We start from the raw sequence: 18,805 nt of genomic DNA, 5'->3' as shown, positions 1-18,805 counted from the left end.
CCTCCCTAACCCTCTACCCTACCCTCCCCCCTCTTCCTCTCCCTCTCTTTCTTTTTTGTTACCAACCCTCCGCGGTGCTGTTTCAAACGCGATTTCAATCTTTCCTGCTCGTTTCATCGCGCTATATCTTCTCCGTGCCATCGCCGTGGATCTCGGGCGCCGGCTCGCGCGCTCCATCCGTCCTGCTTTCTATCGTACCTGTGCCGAAATGCGTCGTCCTTCGGGGGAACGCGTTGCCGCGATCGATCTCACGCGATCTCACCAACGAAATTTCGAAGCCGAGAACCTGGAAATCCGCGGGAACGATGATCGAACGCGGCTAAAACATTCCCAGTTGTTACCCCGATGAAAGTTGCGCTTTCTAGTTCGAATTGTACGCGTGTTACAGGTCTTGGAGCGAACGAATCTACCCAGCAAGGATGCGTTGCAACGATGGGCGGGGAACAGCGTTTGGTCCATGGTATGCGCCATGGAACTGGGCTTGATATCAGACGCTTCCCGAAACAACGCGCCGTTCTACACGGTGTCGGATGAACGACCGTCCGTCCAGACTAACGCCACCGTTTCCAAGCCCTCGTTGCCCTTGGAAAATGACTGCGTCGGTGCCGCGAGTAAGACGACGAAGAGATCGAGATCGTCCACCAAGAGGAAACGAAAGTGCAAATCTCCATCTAGATCCAAAGCCAAACACTCGTCCATCGGGAAAGCGACAAAGAAGAGCAAGCGCAAAGATAGAGGAGATGATTCGGCCACCGCGAACAACGACTCCAACACCGTAGATAAGTTTTGGAAGTCCCGAAAGGCGGGTCTCGACAGATCGGAGAAACGAACCAACCAAGAGTCCGAAAGTTCGCAACATCTTCTTCCTGACGAAGCTGGAAACCAGCACCACCATCGAGACTCCATCGTAGCTGAACGCGACGACGATGATAATTCGGCGAATCGATCGAATCACGCGGCAAACGGCCTCGCCATGCAAATTGACGTTCCGCAGACTCGTGCGTCCGATCAGCAGGTGTCTTACGAAAACGACGTGGCTAACTTCGTTTCACCGGACTATAATCGCACGGAGGAAAGCGATCTCTGTGTGATCACGGTGCAGATCTTGGAAACCAACGAACTCGACGCTTTTCAGACCTCAACGCTCGTCCTCGACGAGCAGAAGGAGCAAATGGTGGTCGACAACGACGAGGACGTCGTTGAACGTCGTTCCTCGAAAGAAGAATGTAACAACGAGGGTACCTCGACGACGAACAACCACGTCGAAGATAACGCGTCGATGGCCGATCGAATGGAAACTGAGGATTCGTCGGAGCAACCACCGGAGAACGACATTGCCCTTGAACGGTTCGACCAAGCCGAATCGACGAGTTTCGACGATACGGATACGCTTCCTCTGGCGAAAAGAATCTCGTCCGAAAGTCGAGCGTCCAGCGAAGGCGAACGAAACAACGAAACGACCAAGCCGGTGAAAAGAGCGGCGAGAAACAAAGGATCCAGGTGGAGCGAAGAATATTACGAGGTCAGAAGGGTTACGCGAGGATCGATGAAAATCAGCAAGGATCTTTTCGTCGGCAAGCTGGTGTGGGGCTGTTGTTCGGGATGGTGGCCAGGCGAGAATTTCAAAACTATTTCTTTCTAACATGTCCTTTCGTTCGGTAGCTCGTACTCGAGCCTCGTACTCGCGAGTTTCCTATTCGATCGATTATCGGCAGACTGGAATCTAGCGATCGGCTTACCCGATCGAAAGTTTAAACGCGTGTATAAAGCTGGAATAGGATCACGGGAATGCGCGTGACGCGATGTAACGCGATGTGACGCGACGTGACGCGACGTGACGCGACGAGACGAGCGCAATCGATGTTGCAGCTATGTCCTAAGTAAACGTTTCTATGTGATATTACAGCGTTAATTATCGATGCCGACCATGTAGGAATGTTGTCCGAAGCAGGCAAATCATGGGTTTACTGGATTGGAGAAGCTCGTATATCATTAGTGAATATATCTTTCAATTTATTTATTTTTCCTTTTTTTTTTCTTTCTCTCTTTCTCTCTCTTCGTTCTTCTTACTCCCTTAACGGTCCAGAAAATTTGATCAAAGCCGACCAAAGACTCGTTAGTTGCACTTTGTCGAGAAATTAATCGAATATTAAATTACTCCGTGTGCTTGTAACGAATAAGTGGCTGCGATACAAACGTTATGAACTTGCCGAATAAGCCGGTGTGTAGTTTGATGAAACGCAAGGTATCAATTGCAACGTGACCGAACGAGACGTACGAGTCTGAGACTGTCAGAAACTGGACAGTTAAGGGGTAACGCTCACCGCGAGCAACGGATTTTTCAAAATTGCCAACTGACATATCGGCGTTTCGTTTTAGTTGAATGAAAAGACACAGATCGAACCGTTCTCGTGCAACCTCAAGAGCCGACTAGCGCATAATTCAAACGAAGCGCGAATGCGTGTCATCGACGCAACTATGCAGGTTTTCTTTTTCCATCTTTTTCTCCCATTTTTTCTCTCTCATATTTTATTACTTAGATACGAGTTTCGTTTCAGATGTTGCGGAAATTATTGGGCGGCACTTTAACCAAGCCTTACTTCACCTGGATCGAGAGAAATTTACCATTCACGATCGAAAGTAAGTGATCGAATACGTGGGTCGTGACCCCTGCAACCAATTATTCTTAGCTGATAGATTTTTCACGCTAACGAAACGGAGAACACGCGAGAAGAACGCATTTCTTTCGATCGAGAATTTTCATACCTCGCTCCTTTTAGAACGATAACGAAACCTACGATATGACAAACTTTGGTACTACACTTTCGACTTATTTTTATGCGCGTAATCGGATTCCGTCCGGTTGAACTACGATTGCGAAATAATAACAGGAGGTCACGACTCCAAAAAAAAAAAAAAAAAAATAAAATAAAAAAGAAAGAAATAGAAAAGTATTGCTTTGGCGCACGAACCGATAAAACGGTCACATCGATATGATCGTATTTTTCTTACATAGCGTTAGACGAAATCAGGTTCTACCCATATCCAGACAAGATACAACGGAGATTAAACAGGCTTAGGAAGAAGAACGCAAAAGTTACGGAGAAATTCTTGCTAGACCAAAAACGTATGTTGTTACTTTCTTCGTTCTTTTTTTTTTTTCCTCTTCTGTTTCTCCTCCGATGCGAATATCAATTGCTGGATTTCTTTCGATAGGCGAAAGTCAAGAGAAAAGGTTGGCTGAAAAAGCGAAAGATTCGCTGCAACGAGGCAACGTAGATTTAACGCATTTGCCGTTGAAAGAACAGAATCCGGGGATTATAACGTGGGCTAAAATCGCCGGACACAATTGGTGGCCAGGTAATGCGCTTTAAGTTCCTTCTTTTACGAGGCTGCTCGCGGATTACGCGTTCTCTCGTACAGTTTTCAATCGTTTCGTTCTTTATTACGAATATCGATAGGATGAAATTCCACCCGTACACTGTCGTTCGTACGTATGCGACCACTTTGTTAACACGAATATTACTAAAAATACGCGAACAATGAGAAATTAACGATTGAAAGATTTACGTACTATGGTCGCGTAGAACTACGAACGACAACGTTGTTCGCGAGTAAATACAATTTCAAGACTCGTCGAATATTTCAAGCATCTTTCGAATATTACAAATTCACGTTTTAAACATCCCTTCGCACGTTTCCCAAACACGCTCCCTTTACGTTGCAGCGATGATTATCGATTATCGTGACTGTTGCATGCGTGAACCAAGCTTTGGTTGCCAGTGGATTATGTGGTACGGTGATTACCAGCTCTCAGAGGTAAAAATTATCGAACGTTACTAAACGTCCCATCGAAAAGGAGCCGAATATACGCGTAGACTGTTACACGATTTTCATTGCGCGACAGGTGCACCATCAGTTGTTCTTGAGATTCGACAAGGGCATGGAAAAAATGTGCAACTACATAAATAATACGAAAAAGCACGCGTACCTCGTTGGAGTTCTCCAAGCCTCCAAGGTATTTATCCGCGTGTCGTGTCGTTTTCACCGTCTTTCGTAATCCACAAAATTCCGTTTGAACCGTTACTTTCCAATTTTTTCTTTTTTTTTTTTCTTTCTTTCTTTCTTCTTTTTAGGATTATTGCTCTCGTCTGGGATTCAAAACCGAGGACTGGACTGTAAACGACGCGTTGAGATATTTCGCAAGGAACAAAGATTCCAAAGAATCGTGCGCTCAAAGGAGAGAAGATTCCGTCAAAATATACGATAAATATTCAGCTTGCATAGCCAAGAAATTGAACGAGTTGAAGAACAATACAAATGTAGACGATGACCGGACGAATGACATAAAGAACAGTGGTAAGTTCGGCTGAATGGATACAATGTCGCGCTGTGAGTACGCGGAAACGTTGAAACGCTTGTACCGACAGCGTATAAACGCTCTTATATCATCTTCTTAATGAAACTAAAGGAACGATATTTTTTAACACTTTACCGACCGATAGCCGATTAATCGGTTTTTGTCGCCAACGCTCACCGACCGATAGCAGATTAATCGGTTTCTGTCGCCAACGCTCACCGACCGATAGCCTATTAATCGGCTTTTTGTCGCCGATGATCTTTCTCATTATTTGAGCAGTAATTTGTTATTTAGTACTAAGGTACCTTGCTCAGTTGCGTCAGTTGCTGTTTTATAGCAATTTGAAAAACGTACCGTTCGCGATGAACAAAAAGAATGATATTGGAGAGTCTAAACCGAAACAGAGCCAGGCAGAATCTGCGCCTGAGCTGCTGATCGAACCGCGCGTATGCTGTTGAACCGCTAGCGGTCAGTAAAGTGTTAAGAGTCGAGATACGTGGCGAACTTTGAATTCTGAAAATCTTGACTCGCTTACACCGCTATCGGTCTCAGCACACCATATACGTTATGGAAAAATATCTGTTGTAAAACATAAGTATCTGTTTCGATCTAGATGACTTACGTTCTGCGATGAACGGAAACATCGCGTTCGAATCGTTGTGCCTAAAGTGTCTACGAGTTGCTGAGGGTAAGACGGAAATTCATCCATTCTTCGAGGGATCTTTGTGCAAAGAGTGCTCGGTAAGGTAACGCTAGTAACGCATCGATAACGTTACAGAGACCTCGTATTATAATTTTGCAAAGGCAAATCGTTGTTCATGCTTGGAAATTGAACCGTTCTAGGATCGCTATAAGCCCTGCATGTTCCTTTTCGGCAATGACGACAAATGCGTAAGTATTCCTGTTTCGATGTACGTGCTGTAAAAAGTCCCAGGGTTTGGAAGTTCGTTATGAAATGCAAATAAAGCAGGTTATTGGTTTTTGTCAAGTTAAAAGAAACATATTAGAATAATAAATACACTATACATGTCCATTACACAAATCACAGGTACAAGAAGAATATATTTTCCAAAAATAGTTGGTCATAAATCATTATAATTTATAACAGTCTATCGTTCATAAAATTGAGATTCATAGAATTAAGATTGGACATGGTAAATACCATGTAAATTAACTAAAAGGAAGTTACAAACGTTCAGAAATTTCTAAGAAGCTGCACGTTTCTTGCTTCGCTAACATACCTATAGAATATACCGACAAGCTTTGACTGTTAAACCCTGGGACAGCCAATGTATTGTACAATGTTTCACTTAGCCGAAATAATCGTCCAATTCATTCATTGGTTGTTGATTAGTTTTACTGCACGGTGTGCGCAGCCACTGGCATGATGATCATATGTGACAAAGAGGACTGCCCAAGGTGAACTTTTCTTCGTCTTTGCGAGTATAATTTCCAAACGTATGAACACTGGTAAATTGTGCTTTTCTCTGTTTCTTTTTTTTTCAGAGTGTATTGTACCGCCTGCATGAAACACCTGTTGTGCCCAACGACCTATGAACAAGTTCTTCAGGAAGATCCTTGGGAGTGTTTCCTCTGCGCAACTAACAATAAGCCTCGACCGTCCTTCGATTCGATCATCAAGCCACGAGCAAATTGGAAAGACAAAATGATCAATATGTTCCGTACGAAATCTAACCCGCAACAGTTAGTGAAACGTTATCAGGAGAAGAAAAAGATACGCGTGCTGTCCTTATTCGATGGCCTCGGTACAGGTGCTGCGTTGAGATTCTACTCTTTTTTCTCTGCCAAGAAGCTTGGCACTTGGTCCAGTCACGGTTTACCGATTTTTCCTAAAGATACATGCTTTTTCAGGTTTACTGGTACTTCTCAAGTTAGGTTTAGCCGTGGACACGTATTACGCGAGCGAGATCGACCCGGATGCGTTAATGGTGACCACTGCGCATTTTGGTGATCGAATCGTTCATTTGGGTGACGTGCAAGATATCACGAAGGAAAAGATTCAAGAAATAGCGCCTATCGATTTATTAATCGGTGGATCGCCGTGCAATGATCTCAGCTTGGCTAATCCAGCGCGACTCGGCCTCTATGGTTCGATTAGTTACTTTTAAACACAATACCATATATATGTACACCCCCGTTTATAAGTACATATTAGAATAGAGGTTAATAGTTCCGGTTTTTGAGAACCATTATTTTCTTCCATGCGGTTAATTCATTAATTTCGTCCAACTATTAGGTTAGCAACTAAGTGGTAATTAGGTGGTAATGACAAAAGCCGCAATCACTTAGTTGCCAACCCAATATTGCATTTTGTCATGTAAGTACGTATTGCATTCTGTTCTTAGACGAACAGAATTCTGGTAATCTGAGATAAGGATTAACCTTCATAGGGGAGCAGAAAATACAATACTTGTAAACCAGAAGGGTGTTCGTAAGAACGCGTAAGCGTTTTACGGTTTTTCACGGGTTTTTCGTTTCAGATCCAAAAGGGACTGGTATCCTATTCTTCGAGTACTGTCGTATCAAGGATCTGCTAAAGGAAGTCAACAATGAATGCCATTTGTTTTGGTTATTTGAAAATGTCGCTTCAATGCCGACCGAATATAGATTGGAAATTAACAGGTAAGTTGAAACCGAGTTGAAAGTTTTACAGAGTTCTTACATCGAGAACATTGAAACCTCGTTGTTTAACAGACATTTAGGACAAGAACCTGACACGATAGACTCGGCAGATTTTTCTCCTCAGCATAGATTGAGGTTATACTGGCATAATTTACCGATAGAAATACACTCATTGTCTACACAACGAGAGCAGGACGTTCAGGATATACTTACGCCGCATTGTCAACGTTATTCGCTTGTTAAAAAGATTCGGACTGTTACTACGAAAGTAAACTCGCTAAAGCAAGGTACATGTTCTTAATCCTTAAAAATGCTACTCTCCGTTCGTCGCATTAATCGCGTTTTAATTATTAACGATTTCTTTACATTCGTAGGCAAATTGGCTTTGAAACCAATTCTTATGAAGGACGAAAGTGATTCCTTGTGGATAACCGAACTCGAAGAGATATTCGGATTCCCGCGTCACTACACGGACGTGAAGAATTTATCGGCGACAAAAAGACAAGGGTTGATAGGAAAGTCTTGGAGCGTTCAAACACTAACTGCCATTTTTAGATCTCTTTGTCCTTTTTTCGAGTGTAATACGATTGAAACGAACTAATCGTGATACGTTTAGGAGAATCGAAAATGTTTAAGCATAGCGTGTGCTTTAAGAAGCAAAGACAAAACGATCAAACGTGAACCAGATCTCGCTTCGTCTAGTCCAAAAGGAGGATATAGCGAATACTTTAAGCATTTCATTAAGTTTTCTCCAATTTATTTTGAATTTTGTTACAATCAAGATAAAACAAGTACCTCGCAGTATTTTCTACCATTTCTGTCCTTTCTATTAAAATTGTATCTTTGTCTCTCTCTCTGAAATATATACTTTATACACGCCTCAAACACATCATACATTTTGTACATTTTTTTTTTTTTCTTTGGAACGATGAGAAAGATAAGGAAACGAAAGAAGAAAAAAAGGAAAACAATATTACAAATGCGTATTCTTAAAAAATGGAACCAAATAGATGACACATATGCAACACTTTTTTGATACACATAAAAATATATTATAGAGATTTATCGTTATTGTTTCTAGTGTTGTTTTGATATCTCATACGGAAATACCCCCTGCGATGTTCTCGTGACATTGGTAAAACATTATTTCCACCGATATAAGGTACGTTCTTGTGTTGATTATTTTGTAGCAGCGTAGTCGGTACCGGTATACATCCCATCAAACAATTCACATACCGCATTATAGAAATCGGTAATGGTGTGTTTATAAATATCTCTCTTCGCTCCATATCAACTCCTCTGATGATACCTACATAAAAAGCAATGTCACGCATTAACTTCTAATTATCAAGTAAATACGAAAAGAGAAAAATATATGTACGTTGATATGCTTACCAAACCCATAACATGCGCAAAGAGGTGCTCTGTTTAATATACGTGGACCAGCCATACTTTCACCTTCTTGCCATTCATTGTTATTCATATCGATTCCACATAATGCTACTATATTACCATTCACTACGTTTAACGCATGCGACGGGGGCACTGACGCTCGTGGAATTGAAATGTACAACGATGCAAAAGATGTTCTGTAAGTAAAGACATTTTCTATACATTAAAGTGACTTAATAATTTGATACCTTTCACTCGACATGTGCGGAAAGATGATACTAACACGTATGGAACAGCTTCGTTGATGCTTAACGATAGAGGGTCATAACGTCTCCTAAAGAAATATCAGAATTCACACCATTAACATACGATCAAACAATTGTGAATATATCAAAATGACTATCAAATAATATTGATATTGTAGCGGCACGTGAGTCATAGGACGATTCGAATCGAGAGTGACTCGTGTTGTTGTTTTGCTTCAGGGTATTGACACTGTTACGATGTACGAGATTTAAATGTAAACAAACTCCGGGCAAAACAATATCGCCGCTACGTGCAATCGTCAACCGGAGTTCAACCTTTCCGGTAACCCCCCCCCCCCCCCCCGACCAGTATAAATAAGCGAACATGCTCTCTAGGACATTCATTAACTAGTATCCTTATATCGAATAGCATTGAGCTATTATATATATACTAACTTTGTATTCTGTACTTAGAACGATTTTAAATATATCTGATTATCACAAGTATTCACTCGTGTCGTCATTTAAAGCAACACGTTTAATATCCACCACAATATTGTATGTTAAATTCATATATCTTACTCGGAATTGCAAGAGTTTTGTACAATTTCACTCAAGTAGGAGATCATTACAAGTTCTCGTTTTTGATACGGCTCCATGTTCCAATTGTCGTATCCTGGAGCACCTTTACGTTCTGCATTTGAATGTATCGTGAATAATTCGTAATCGCATGGTTGACTCCAGTCAATAACATTCCAACTCCAACTCGACCAGGATAATTGCTACAAACAATGCGTTTCTTCCGACGTATCTGTTTGCAAAACTATTCAAATGTATAGAATGGTAAAATAGTTACAATTACCTGTTGATTTATCACTTCTTTACTTAAGTAGTTGATATAGTTATTCTTTGGATTCTCAGACATAATCTGTACAACGAAAGAAGGTCGAATCAATTTGATCGTAAACAAGATGATATCCCAACCAATACCATGTGAAAAACCCATCGTGTTTACGATAATAGGTAGGCGTGACAAAACTGGGCAACTTAACAATTTATTAATCAACATTTTAATACTCTCGATGTATCGTGTAATGCATCGTGACACGTCCACATCTCCGATATACAATTGAAAAGCCGGAGTCTTTAAATGCGTGAAGTTTGGTCCCAATAAGGGCTGTTCGATTAAACTGTATGATATACATCCAGCTGGTGTGCATTCTGCTTGTCCTGGGTCAACGTCTACAAGAACCACCATTTTGGAAACAGGTAGTAGAGTATTTATTAAGCATCGCATTGTAGTTGATTTCCCGACGCCTTTTCCACCGGCTATTAAGGTGCATGACCATTCGTTCTCACGGCAACGTTTTAACATTTTGTCAGTAACTTCTTGCATAATATGTTGGTCAATAATTATTTCCTTACACGCGTAATTATCAATATAAAGATTCGACTGTAATATTCTTTCAGCCCTCTTGGGGTCAGTCCAAGAATGATAAGATACATTTTTTATTTTTGGAAATAGGTTAAATGGATAAAAAACGTGTAAAAACCTAGTCAATTTGTTGTCCAAATTTGATAACAAAACAACTGCCATGCCGGATTGAAGTTCTTTGATGTCTGCGATTAGTTCGTTCTCTTTGTTTTGATCAATGCCTTCTGTGGACAAAGATACCCATATATTTGATTCCAAATTTTGTGAAAATTTTTCACTCGTTTTGATCGAAACGTTACTATATCCTCTTGGTGAATAAATTTCGATTGGACTGTTCTGTGTGGTAATGACGCATCCGTAAACTTCTATAGCCCCATATACTACTTGTACGATTAACTTTCCAGTAAAGCAAAATCGTGTGTTTTTCGACATAACTGCGACTACTTTGTTCTTAAGACAATAAAATCGTACCGAGTGCTGATCAATGAGAACAGTATCATTATTACTTGAAGTTACTGTTTCCGATGTATAGCATTTGCTACTGTTACAGATGCTACTTTCAGTGTAGCATATATCAGAAGGTCTCTTAGGTTTTGCTGAATTACTGGGAGTAGTATTTGAACTGCTATTTTGTAATTGCTTTTTATCCTTACGTAGTTTGTGATTACTCTTGTACGGTGATACGATTTTAGTATCCTTTGCTCCATCAGATAAATTATCATTTGGATTTAATGATTCACCAATGATGACACAGGCCTCGTTCCTCATACTTTGCATACATAATGGATAATTGTCAAAATCATTGCCCTTCATCTTTTTTTCTTCTTTTTGTTTAAGTACATCAGGTATACTTAGCGAGGATAAATTTTTGGACAGAGCTTCTACTATTACTGGTGAACCTATAGTCTTTTGCTCTGGAATGTTGCAATACTGCTTGTCATTTCTATCTCTGGTCAACTGTGCCCCTAAAAAGTCATCGTTCTGGAAGGAAAGATCCACAGAATCTGAAATTTAAGCAACCTGTTTCCATAATGGTGTTTTTTGCTTTAATAAAGATACTATACCATATTTTATCTTCTACTTGTAAATAGCGTGCAGTATTTATCCCGATTTGTGAATAATAAATTCCTTACGTTGTGTTTCTTTTATATTGGTGCACTTTTTCTTTTTACGTTTTAAATTACATTGTAAGAGTATTTGGTTTTTGTTTAACGAATTTTCAGGCAGCACACTGTTTTGAGCACTTTTATTCTTTTTGGCCAAAGAATTCATATTTAAACATTTAAGAAGAGATTTTCTTTTTCTTCGTGTTCGCTTGTTTTGTGCTTTATATTGTGGTAATTGCCTAAATTTAAAATTGAAGTTTTTGAATCAATACAATACGTGTTTTAACAAATTTACCAACACATATTCATTCAGTCATATAAGATAAAATTGTTAAGAAGCATTCTAATTGTTCGACATTTACTCACGCTTTGGTTTGCTTTATACCAATTTTCAAAATTTTCGTTTTTAACTTCGTTGCTTGTGACGATTCCATTTTTATGTTTTATAAAATTTGGTTATGAAATAAGAAGATTCAAATCTCAGAAAGACGCATTTTTGATAACTAACCTCAAAATAAACCAATATTATGATCCGTTCTTACAAAAATGTTTTGTATATTTATGCAAACAAAAGCTATACGACGCATGCGTGCTGTAAGTGTGTGTATATAATTATATGTATATATATACATATTAATAACAAAATCGTGACAAGTGAACCCGGTTTTCAATTAGGGTACCTTTTCCACTAAATCTCCATTCGAAAAATAGAAATGCTCCTTTAGTATGCATTCAAAGAAGAATAACAGGGCGGCTCTTTAGCGACGCATCACGGCTACTATAGTTACCATCCAATGTTAACGATACGGAGTCGCGAAAGTGTATTTGGCGTTAATATTCACGAAAAATGGAGTTACCAGTTACATATTGTTTATGTGGCCGTTCTTACGATTTCGAACAATTTATGATACAATGTGATGTTTGTAAAGAATGGTATCATGGAGGGTAAGTGTTTGAAATATTGATAATTAAAACAACGGTCTCTCCAAACACTATGATTAAATTATGCTTTCCGAGACCGAATATAAACACGTTTCGTCATCTATCCTGCAAAACTCATTAAATAATTTAGCTACTCTCTCATGATTTCCTTTTCATAATATCTTTTCTTAAAATAATGGTTACAGCTTTTGCAGCAAAAGAATTAGGTTTTGTTGATACTTGCATAACCTATCCTAATGACGCGAAAATTTTTGATGCATAAGTAAATTATGCGGTCAGATTATATATTTTATGAATATCTTCTACATGTAACAAGATGTATCCATGCTATTTAAAATAATTTTTATATTTTTCTCTCTATAGGTGTGTTTCTGTAAAAGAATATATGTCCATAGATCTTGACAAATACCATTGTCCGCGTTGTGAAGCAATGTGCGGGCCATCGCTTAGTGAGCATATAGAAATTAATTTTCTCTTACTGTACTATTTATATAAAAAGATCTACAGCTCTTTTATTATTCAAATGTTAATTGTATTTCAGTGAAAACAAAATTGAATTGGCATAGACATGATTATACCGAGCCCGATGCTGATACAAAACCAGTTCAAACTGGCACACCAGTATTTATAAGGGAATTAAAATCCAGACATTTCCCAAAAGCTGATGAAGTTGTTAAACATGTTAGAGGACAGCAATTGACTCTTCAATATTTACAAGCTAATGGCTTTGAAAGTCCTATTATAATTGATGGGAAGGATGGACTTGATATGACCGTTCCACCGCCAAACTTCAGCGTTTATGATGTCGAAAGTTACATAGGTATTAATTCTTTGTATATATGAATATTTATGTTACTCTTATGTATTAAATGTGTGTGCTAGATAAAACTGATTTCTTTTTCAGGTGGAGATCGAGACATGGATGTAATCGACGTTACAAGACAAAGTAATATCAGAATGAAATTAAGAGACTTTGTTGAATATTACAATTCCCCTTGCAGAACAAGGGTTCTTAATGTGATTAGTCTTGAATTTACAAACACTGGGTATACCAATATTAATTGCCTTGCCACATATTGGCTTTAAATGTTTCTAGGAAATATATGTATATATATATAATATATAAATTGACAAATAAACGTTGCAGTCTTTCACCAATGGTCGAGGCACCATACATCGCGCGTAAACTTGACTGGGTTAATTCTGTTTGGCCGCGTGATTGGCTCGAGGATAGTGACATAAAACGCCCCGAAGTGCAAAAGTATTGCCTAATGGGAGTCAAAGACAGTTTCACAGATTTCCACATTGATTTTGGTGGTACATCTGTGTGGTATCACGTGCTACGCGGAGAGAAAGTGTTTTATCTGATCAGGCCTACCCCTGCTAATTTACAACTGTATCAACATTGGATGTGCAGCTCAACGCAGAGTGAAACCTTCTTTGGAGATCAAGCCGATGCGTGTTACAAATGCGTTATAAAACAAGGCCAAACTATGATGATTCCAACAGGTTGGATACACGCTGTATTAACTCCAGTTGATTCTTTGGTCTTTGGTGGAAATTTTGTACATAGCCTTAACATTCCAATGCAACTACAGTGAGTACATAAACGCGACTGATAGTGATCATTGATTTAAAGATCATTTCGAATGTTTCACTTAATCTCCAAACTTTATAGAATATACGAATTAGAAAAAAAAATGAAGACTCCTGCCAAATTTCAATATCCTGGTTTTGAGACAATCAATTGGTTCGCAGCAAAGAAATTACTGAAAGAATTGAAAGAATTAAATAATGAAGGAAAGAAATGTCCAGCGTATCTTTTACAGGGTGTTAAAGCATTACTCAGTATTCTAAAACAGTGGAACACAGATAAGGACGTGAGTTCATTTTTTCCATGGTAAAATCATTTTATCGTAGATTATGTATCTCATTAATATTTCTGAATTGCTTCTATTTTAGTATAATATGACCAGTAGAGGTCAAATACCAGAAACAATAAATAGTCAAAAATTGTTAAAAGATTTCAGTAAGGAAATTCGACATGCTGAACGATACTTAATATCTTTAAATCCCCCGAAACCAGAGCGAGAGAGTAAACGCAAGAAAAAGAAACCATTGAATAAAGATTTTGTAGATTATGATGTTGCCGATAGAATGCCTGATAATCCGTTCAAAGCAACGTTAAAAGAGACGAGTAAAGCGAATTCTACGATTGTAGAGTCACCGTCATCCGGTAGACCACCCTTGAAACTCACATTACCGAAACCCATCATGTATCCCTATGCCAAAACTCAAAGTCCAACATTGGAAGAGAAAAATGTTTCCCCTGTTAGTAATAGAAGATCGTCAAAACCGGGTAAACAAAGTCCAACCGTAATTAGATTTAAGCTCGGCAATAATGAGGTGGTCAGGAGTACACATGATGACATAAATACGTATAATAATTTACACTCTGACCATCCCCTTGGGACATCGAAAGAATTAACTTGGAAGCAAACTTCCATATACGATTTTCACGACGGCAGCAATGAAAGCGATTATGGTCGATTTACTATTGACGAATCGCCAAAACGAAAGAGAACACCCAAAACTAATACGCAAAAGCGTTTAAAACGCGATTACGATGGAGATGTTGATGTTTTAAATGATGCACCAAAAAATGGAATCGAAGAATTATTAAAAGCTTCGGCTTATACCTTGGGAAACGGGACTCAAAGATTGGATGTAACGTACGTATTAATTGTTCAACAAATTGAAGCATTTTCATGTATTACAACGTTTGCTGATTATAGGACATCAATGATATCACAATATAGTCAACCTATGCCACCACCTACTGGGTAAGATAATATGAAAAGTTAGCATGCTTGAGGAATTTATTTGAAAACGCATGTTTAACATTACTTTATTATTTCATCTGTTCTTTCCTTTTCTTTTTTTTTTTTTTTTTTAATTAAGAGAACAAACAGAAGTGTATATATGCACGCGTGAATATGTAAATGTGCGCACTTGCGCGTGAGTGTATTACTTTTTAATAGTGTAGCATTGTTATGTTTTACGTTTTTGGTGTCCTAGTATTTATAAATTGAAAACAACCAGTTCTGGTAGGGCATCTCCTTCGACTCGGGAAGCAATTGCCGGGATGCTATCCTTCAGTGAACAATGTTATTCAACTACGTCAAATAGTACATCGAAATCTACAAAAATCACGAAAGTTCAAACTAGCGAGGATGATGATCAGTCTATAGAAAATATCGATAAAGTTCATCAGGACGATGATTTTAGTACGTAAAATTATAAAAAGATGACTTCTTCATGCGAATGCATTTGCATTGATAATTAACATTATCATGTATATATTTTCGGTATAGTTTACCCGACTCTAGACGCTTCAGACGATGAAGATTTTATTTTTAAACCTAAAGCGAAAAGTCAAATAGACGAGGCATGGAATCCAAAAGCCAGAGTAGGACCTCTCTTGCCAAAAACGAATCGTCCAGCTCGAGAAGGTGTCAAGAAAACATCTGTCGAAAAAGGGCTCGAAGCAGCGGCAGCGAAACGTGCAAAACAATCGGTATGTACAAATTTGCTTTTATCTTTTTGTTGATGTTTTTGTTATTGTTATTCTCATTATTATACTGATCGTCACGTTAATTAATAATCAAATAAATTCTTAACTCGATAGATAATATAGGTTCCTCTTTATAACACAAATTAACTCATTTATCATTCTATGTGTGATCCTATGTTTACATTCATTTGTATTTCCATGATTATTTCTTTCTTGCATACTCATATCGCATAGGACGATTATCTGGATAACAACATGGATAAGGGCTCCAAGAAGAAATTGGTAGGCATATTACGGTTTCACTCTTCGTTTCATAACATGTGTTGCATGTATCTTGAATACGATATCATAATATCAGCAAAAGTAATATGTTATATATTTGATGTATATACATACATATAACTCTATGGTACACAGATATTACTATTGATTTTATTGAATATTTGATTGCAAATTATACTTCTTTTATAATATACTTATGATATATTTTTGTAAATTATATTTCTGATTATATTACTTTCTATTTCGTTGAACGGTATTTAAGGTGAAACTAATTTATCTTTAATTCGTATAACATAATAGAGCACAACTAAGCGGACGTATAATAAAAAGAAGCAAAAGAATTCATCTGTAACTTCGGCAACTGGTACATCGGCCACATCTTCGGAAAATACCGCAAAAACAAGCATCGGATTCGGCTCGATATTAACGAGTCCTAATAGGCTCAAGGATGTTAAAGCGAAATTAGCCGCCCCAGTTCCAGTTGGTAAGATACTTCCTTATTTTAGAACATTTTTTCTTCTGGTATTTTATCAAAATCAATACTATTGTTATACTATTGTTACTTAATTTTCAGAACGAAAACCAAAGAAAGGAATGAAAACGGCGAAGCAACGCTTAGGAAAAATTTTGAAACTTCACAAAATGATGCACTAGGTTAAAAAATAGCAAAAAATCATGAACGTAACGGACTATACATCACATTACACTCTCGATTTGTGTACAAAAACTACATATGTAATAGATGTACATTGCTATGTAAATATGTTGAAATCATTAAGGTAGTATAACTATCTTAAGAATCTAGTTTTTAAAATTACGATCGTTTTTAACGAGATATTTATATTTATTATCGCAGTATTTAATTTTAAGATATATATACATATATATGTATATATTGTATGTTTTGATACTTGACTACTTCAGTAAGAGATTATTTATGTTGTAGCGAACACTTGCTGAAGCTTTTCATAAATGTACAATTTTATTTTAAAGCATTATTCGTTTATAACTAACGAAAGAACAACATTGTCCATCTAATTGTAAAGAGGCTGTAGTATATTAAATCTTTTTCAATTCACTATATAATAGCAGCAACAAATTTTGTATGGCATAATAGCTGCACGACAACGAAAAACAGTGGGATAATCGATACTGTATTCTGTATACATTTACTTAGAACTTTTGGTCTCGATTATGTGCTTTTCGTTATATTTACGTCTTGTACTTACTTCTATCTTCGGTTTATATCAAGTTATATTCACTTTGATATATTATAATATTTAATAATTTATTCAATCACCTATACTCTATACGTTTGAACAAACACTAAAAGTGTTGTAGAATATGATTCATTTTCATTTTTATAAACTAATGTAATCCTTTTTGTATATCTATTAATATCTTGTAATTGAGCATGCTCATATGTCAAAAGAATACAAACATTGCACACATATACACATATAAATTACAGCTGTCTGTCTTCATTTATTATCAGTTTCATTATCAATGACACAATTTCTCACTTGTAACCACTGATTTATATGTATAATTATTAATTGAAAGATGACACTAATTAAAAGGTGACACAGTCTTTCATTTATAATCACTGATTTGTATGTATTATTATTAATTGAAAGGTAACACCGATAATATAATTTTCACAGTAATGTATACAATATATTTCTTTTATAATTACTATACATACTATACATTCGTTGCGACGTTTATAAATGCGAGATGCGATGTATGGATTTCATACTTCCCGCTGAATGTAAAGTGCAAAGGAGTGTGAGCGCATGCGTGTAATTATCTGTACTCAGCAGTATTCAGTAGTACCTTGATTGATGCTGACCGTTTTGTAAAATTTCTCGTTGATTTGATGTGTCTTCGCGAAAAAGTCTATCGACCGTTCGTTCTCTGTGTCCGTCGCTAATTATATCTGCGAGTGTGTATTTCAACGATTTAATCGTATTCAATATCTGTTTTCTAATCAGTGTCAATTGCTCGTGTCTTTTCTTCGAAAAATTTTCTTCTAAAATTTATGGTGCTTTCAACACGTAGTGTATGTATATACGTATAGAACTTACGTATAGCGTACAAATTGTGAAACGATCGTGAGCCAGTGAATCAATAGTAAAAGGGAAATTCATTGTAATATGCGATAATACCGACTGGGACGTGAAATTGTTTCCTTTTGACCGCGTGGAATATTCAAGACGCTATCGCGTGTATTTGACGTTCACAAGGTAAGTGAAATGCATGCCTTCCAAATGAAACATCGTCAGATTAAAACATACATCTTGCCTTATCCATACACAAGAAATCTAATTAAATACTTCTATTTTAATGTTCGATACACTTCGCTAATCAAAACGTGCAATGCAATCTTTTAATCGTTTATCGTGAACTGGACGAATATGAATTAAGAAGAGAATTATTGAAGATTTTCCATTTTAGACCTTCCATTTTATCCTAGTAATGTCTTATTTAAGTATCGTTAATGAAATCGTTTATTCCCTAAATAGCAGTTATCATTAACAAACATATGGGGAGACTTCCGCCTCTGCAGTAATACTTCTGTATATATCAGTATTACTTTGAACTTAAAATAGATTCATCACGAGCATTCGTTTCTTTTGGCATGTTCAAATGGCATAAAATTTAACTCTGAAACTGTATTACGCAAAATTATTATTAGACAATAATGTGAAGATATAAACAAATAACGTTTCGTAGAGAACAAATATCAAGTAAGTTGGTTAGTATTCATACTACCTATTTACATAGTTTCGTAAATTTAGCACAGTGATTTTTCAACCATTGCAA

General features: G+C 37.5%; 3 protein-coding genes across 10 annotated transcripts in view; 2 read left to right on the top strand and 1 right to left on the bottom strand.

Moving 5' to 3' along the window:
* Positions 1-1,484: 1,484 nt before the first annotated feature.
* LOC117208384 (DNA (cytosine-5)-methyltransferase 3B-like) lies at positions 1,485-8,064 on the top strand. Of its 3 annotated transcripts, none has more exons than XM_033449558.1 (16): positions 1,485-1,613; positions 2,380-2,484; positions 2,559-2,640; positions 3,017-3,127; positions 3,217-3,360; positions 3,728-3,819; positions 3,908-4,018; positions 4,137-4,359; positions 4,974-5,101; positions 5,204-5,251; positions 5,715-5,779; positions 5,867-6,132; positions 6,233-6,469; positions 6,862-7,003; positions 7,076-7,290; positions 7,378-8,064. In XM_033449558.1, the coding sequence occupies exons 2-16, from the start codon at positions 2,458-2,460 to the stop codon at positions 7,602-7,604; spliced, it is 2,118 nt and encodes a 705-aa protein (XP_033305449.1). In that variant the 5' UTR covers positions 1,485-1,613; positions 2,380-2,457; the 3' UTR covers positions 7,605-8,064. The 3 variants fall into 3 exon arrangements, with proteins under 3 accessions (XP_033305449.1, XP_033305448.1, XP_033305450.1); XM_033449557.1 differs by lacking the exon at positions 1,485-1,613 and adding an exon at positions 1,732-1,995; XM_033449559.1 differs by lacking the exon at positions 1,485-1,613 and having other exon boundaries at positions 2,195-2,480.
* On the bottom strand, positions 7,746-11,728 carry LOC117208382 (polynucleotide 5'-hydroxyl-kinase NOL9). 3 transcript variants are annotated; one of them, XM_033449554.1, is made up of 7 exons: positions 11,548-11,728; positions 11,209-11,432; positions 9,503-11,079; positions 9,223-9,422; positions 8,679-8,729; positions 8,399-8,592; positions 7,746-8,312 (listed from the first exon to the last, which is right to left on the bottom strand). In XM_033449554.1, exons 1-7 carry the CDS (start codon positions 11,613-11,615, stop codon positions 8,056-8,058), a joined length of 2,571 nt encoding a protein of 856 aa, XP_033305445.1. In that variant the 5' UTR covers positions 11,616-11,728; the 3' UTR covers positions 7,746-8,055. The 3 variants fall into 3 exon arrangements, with proteins under 3 accessions (XP_033305445.1, XP_033305446.1, XP_033305447.1); XM_033449555.1 differs by having other exon boundaries at positions 11,209-11,420; XM_033449556.1 differs by lacking the exon at positions 11,548-11,728 and having other exon boundaries at positions 9,503-11,056; positions 11,140-11,339.
* Positions 11,729-11,920: 192 nt separating this feature from the next.
* The window catches only part of LOC117208390 (histone lysine demethylase PHF8-like), a 30,368-nt gene continuing 23,483 nt past the window's right edge, over positions 11,921-18,805 (top strand). Inside the window, exons 1-13 of one of the 4 annotated variants that reach the window (XM_033449563.1) lie at positions 11,921-12,126; positions 12,487-12,572; positions 12,665-12,943; positions 13,028-13,169; positions 13,271-13,720; positions 13,802-14,003; positions 14,086-14,855; positions 14,919-14,966; positions 15,202-15,410; positions 15,498-15,700; positions 15,932-15,979; positions 16,280-16,463; positions 16,554-18,225. In XM_033449563.1, coding sequence (XP_033305454.1) covers positions 12,029-12,126; positions 12,487-12,572; positions 12,665-12,943; positions 13,028-13,169; positions 13,271-13,720; positions 13,802-14,003; positions 14,086-14,855; positions 14,919-14,966; positions 15,202-15,410; positions 15,498-15,700; positions 15,932-15,979; positions 16,280-16,463; positions 16,554-16,633 — 2,799 coding nt within the window. In that variant the 5' untranslated portion in view covers positions 11,921-12,028 and the 3' untranslated portion in view covers positions 16,634-18,225. The remainder of the gene's footprint in view (positions 12,127-12,486; positions 12,573-12,664; positions 12,944-13,027; positions 13,170-13,270; positions 13,721-13,801; positions 14,004-14,085; positions 14,856-14,918; positions 14,967-15,201; positions 15,411-15,497; positions 15,701-15,931; positions 15,980-16,279; positions 16,464-16,553; positions 18,226-18,805) is intronic. The other 3 variants (XM_033449565.1, XM_033449564.1, XM_033449567.1) reach the window with 3 other exon arrangements.

This window comes from Bombus bifarius, unplaced genomic scaffold (genome assembly GCF_011952205.1).
Source record: "Bombus bifarius isolate JDL3187 unplaced genomic scaffold, Bbif_JDL3187 scf7180000008062, whole genome shotgun sequence".
Taxonomy (NCBI): Eukaryota; Metazoa; Arthropoda; class Insecta; order Hymenoptera; family Apidae; genus Bombus; species Bombus bifarius.
This window is presented reverse-complemented; position numbering and strand designations above follow the sequence as displayed.

What these genes read in the sequence shown, in the direction of transcription:
- LOC117208384 (XM_033449557.1), top strand. Translation starts at nt 1,936, where the DNA reads ATGTTGTCCGAAGCAGGCAAATCATGGGTTTACTGGATTGGAGAAGCT. An exon ending in CGGACACAATTGGTGGCCAG is followed by an intron (nt 3,361 to 3,727) that starts GTAATGCGCTTT and finishes TTTACGTTGCAG; the next exon opens with CGATGATTATCGATTATCGT. An exon ending in GTGATTACCAGCTCTCAGAG is followed by an intron (nt 3,820 to 3,907) that starts GTAAAAATTATC and finishes ATTGCGCGACAG; the next exon opens with GTGCACCATCAGTTGTTCTT.
- LOC117208382 (XM_033449554.1), bottom strand. Translation starts at nt 11,615, where the DNA reads ATGGAATCGTCACAAGCAACGAAGTTAAAAACGAAAATTTTGAAAATT. An exon ending in CAATATAAAAGAAACACAAC is followed by an intron (nt 11,080 to 11,208) that starts GTAAGGAATTTA and finishes CTTAAATTTCAG; the next exon opens with ATTCTGTGGATCTTTCCTTC. An exon ending in AACGAAGCTGTTCCATACGT is followed by an intron (nt 8,593 to 8,678) that starts GTTAGTATCATC and finishes CTTTACTTACAG; the next exon opens with AACATCTTTTGCATCGTTGT.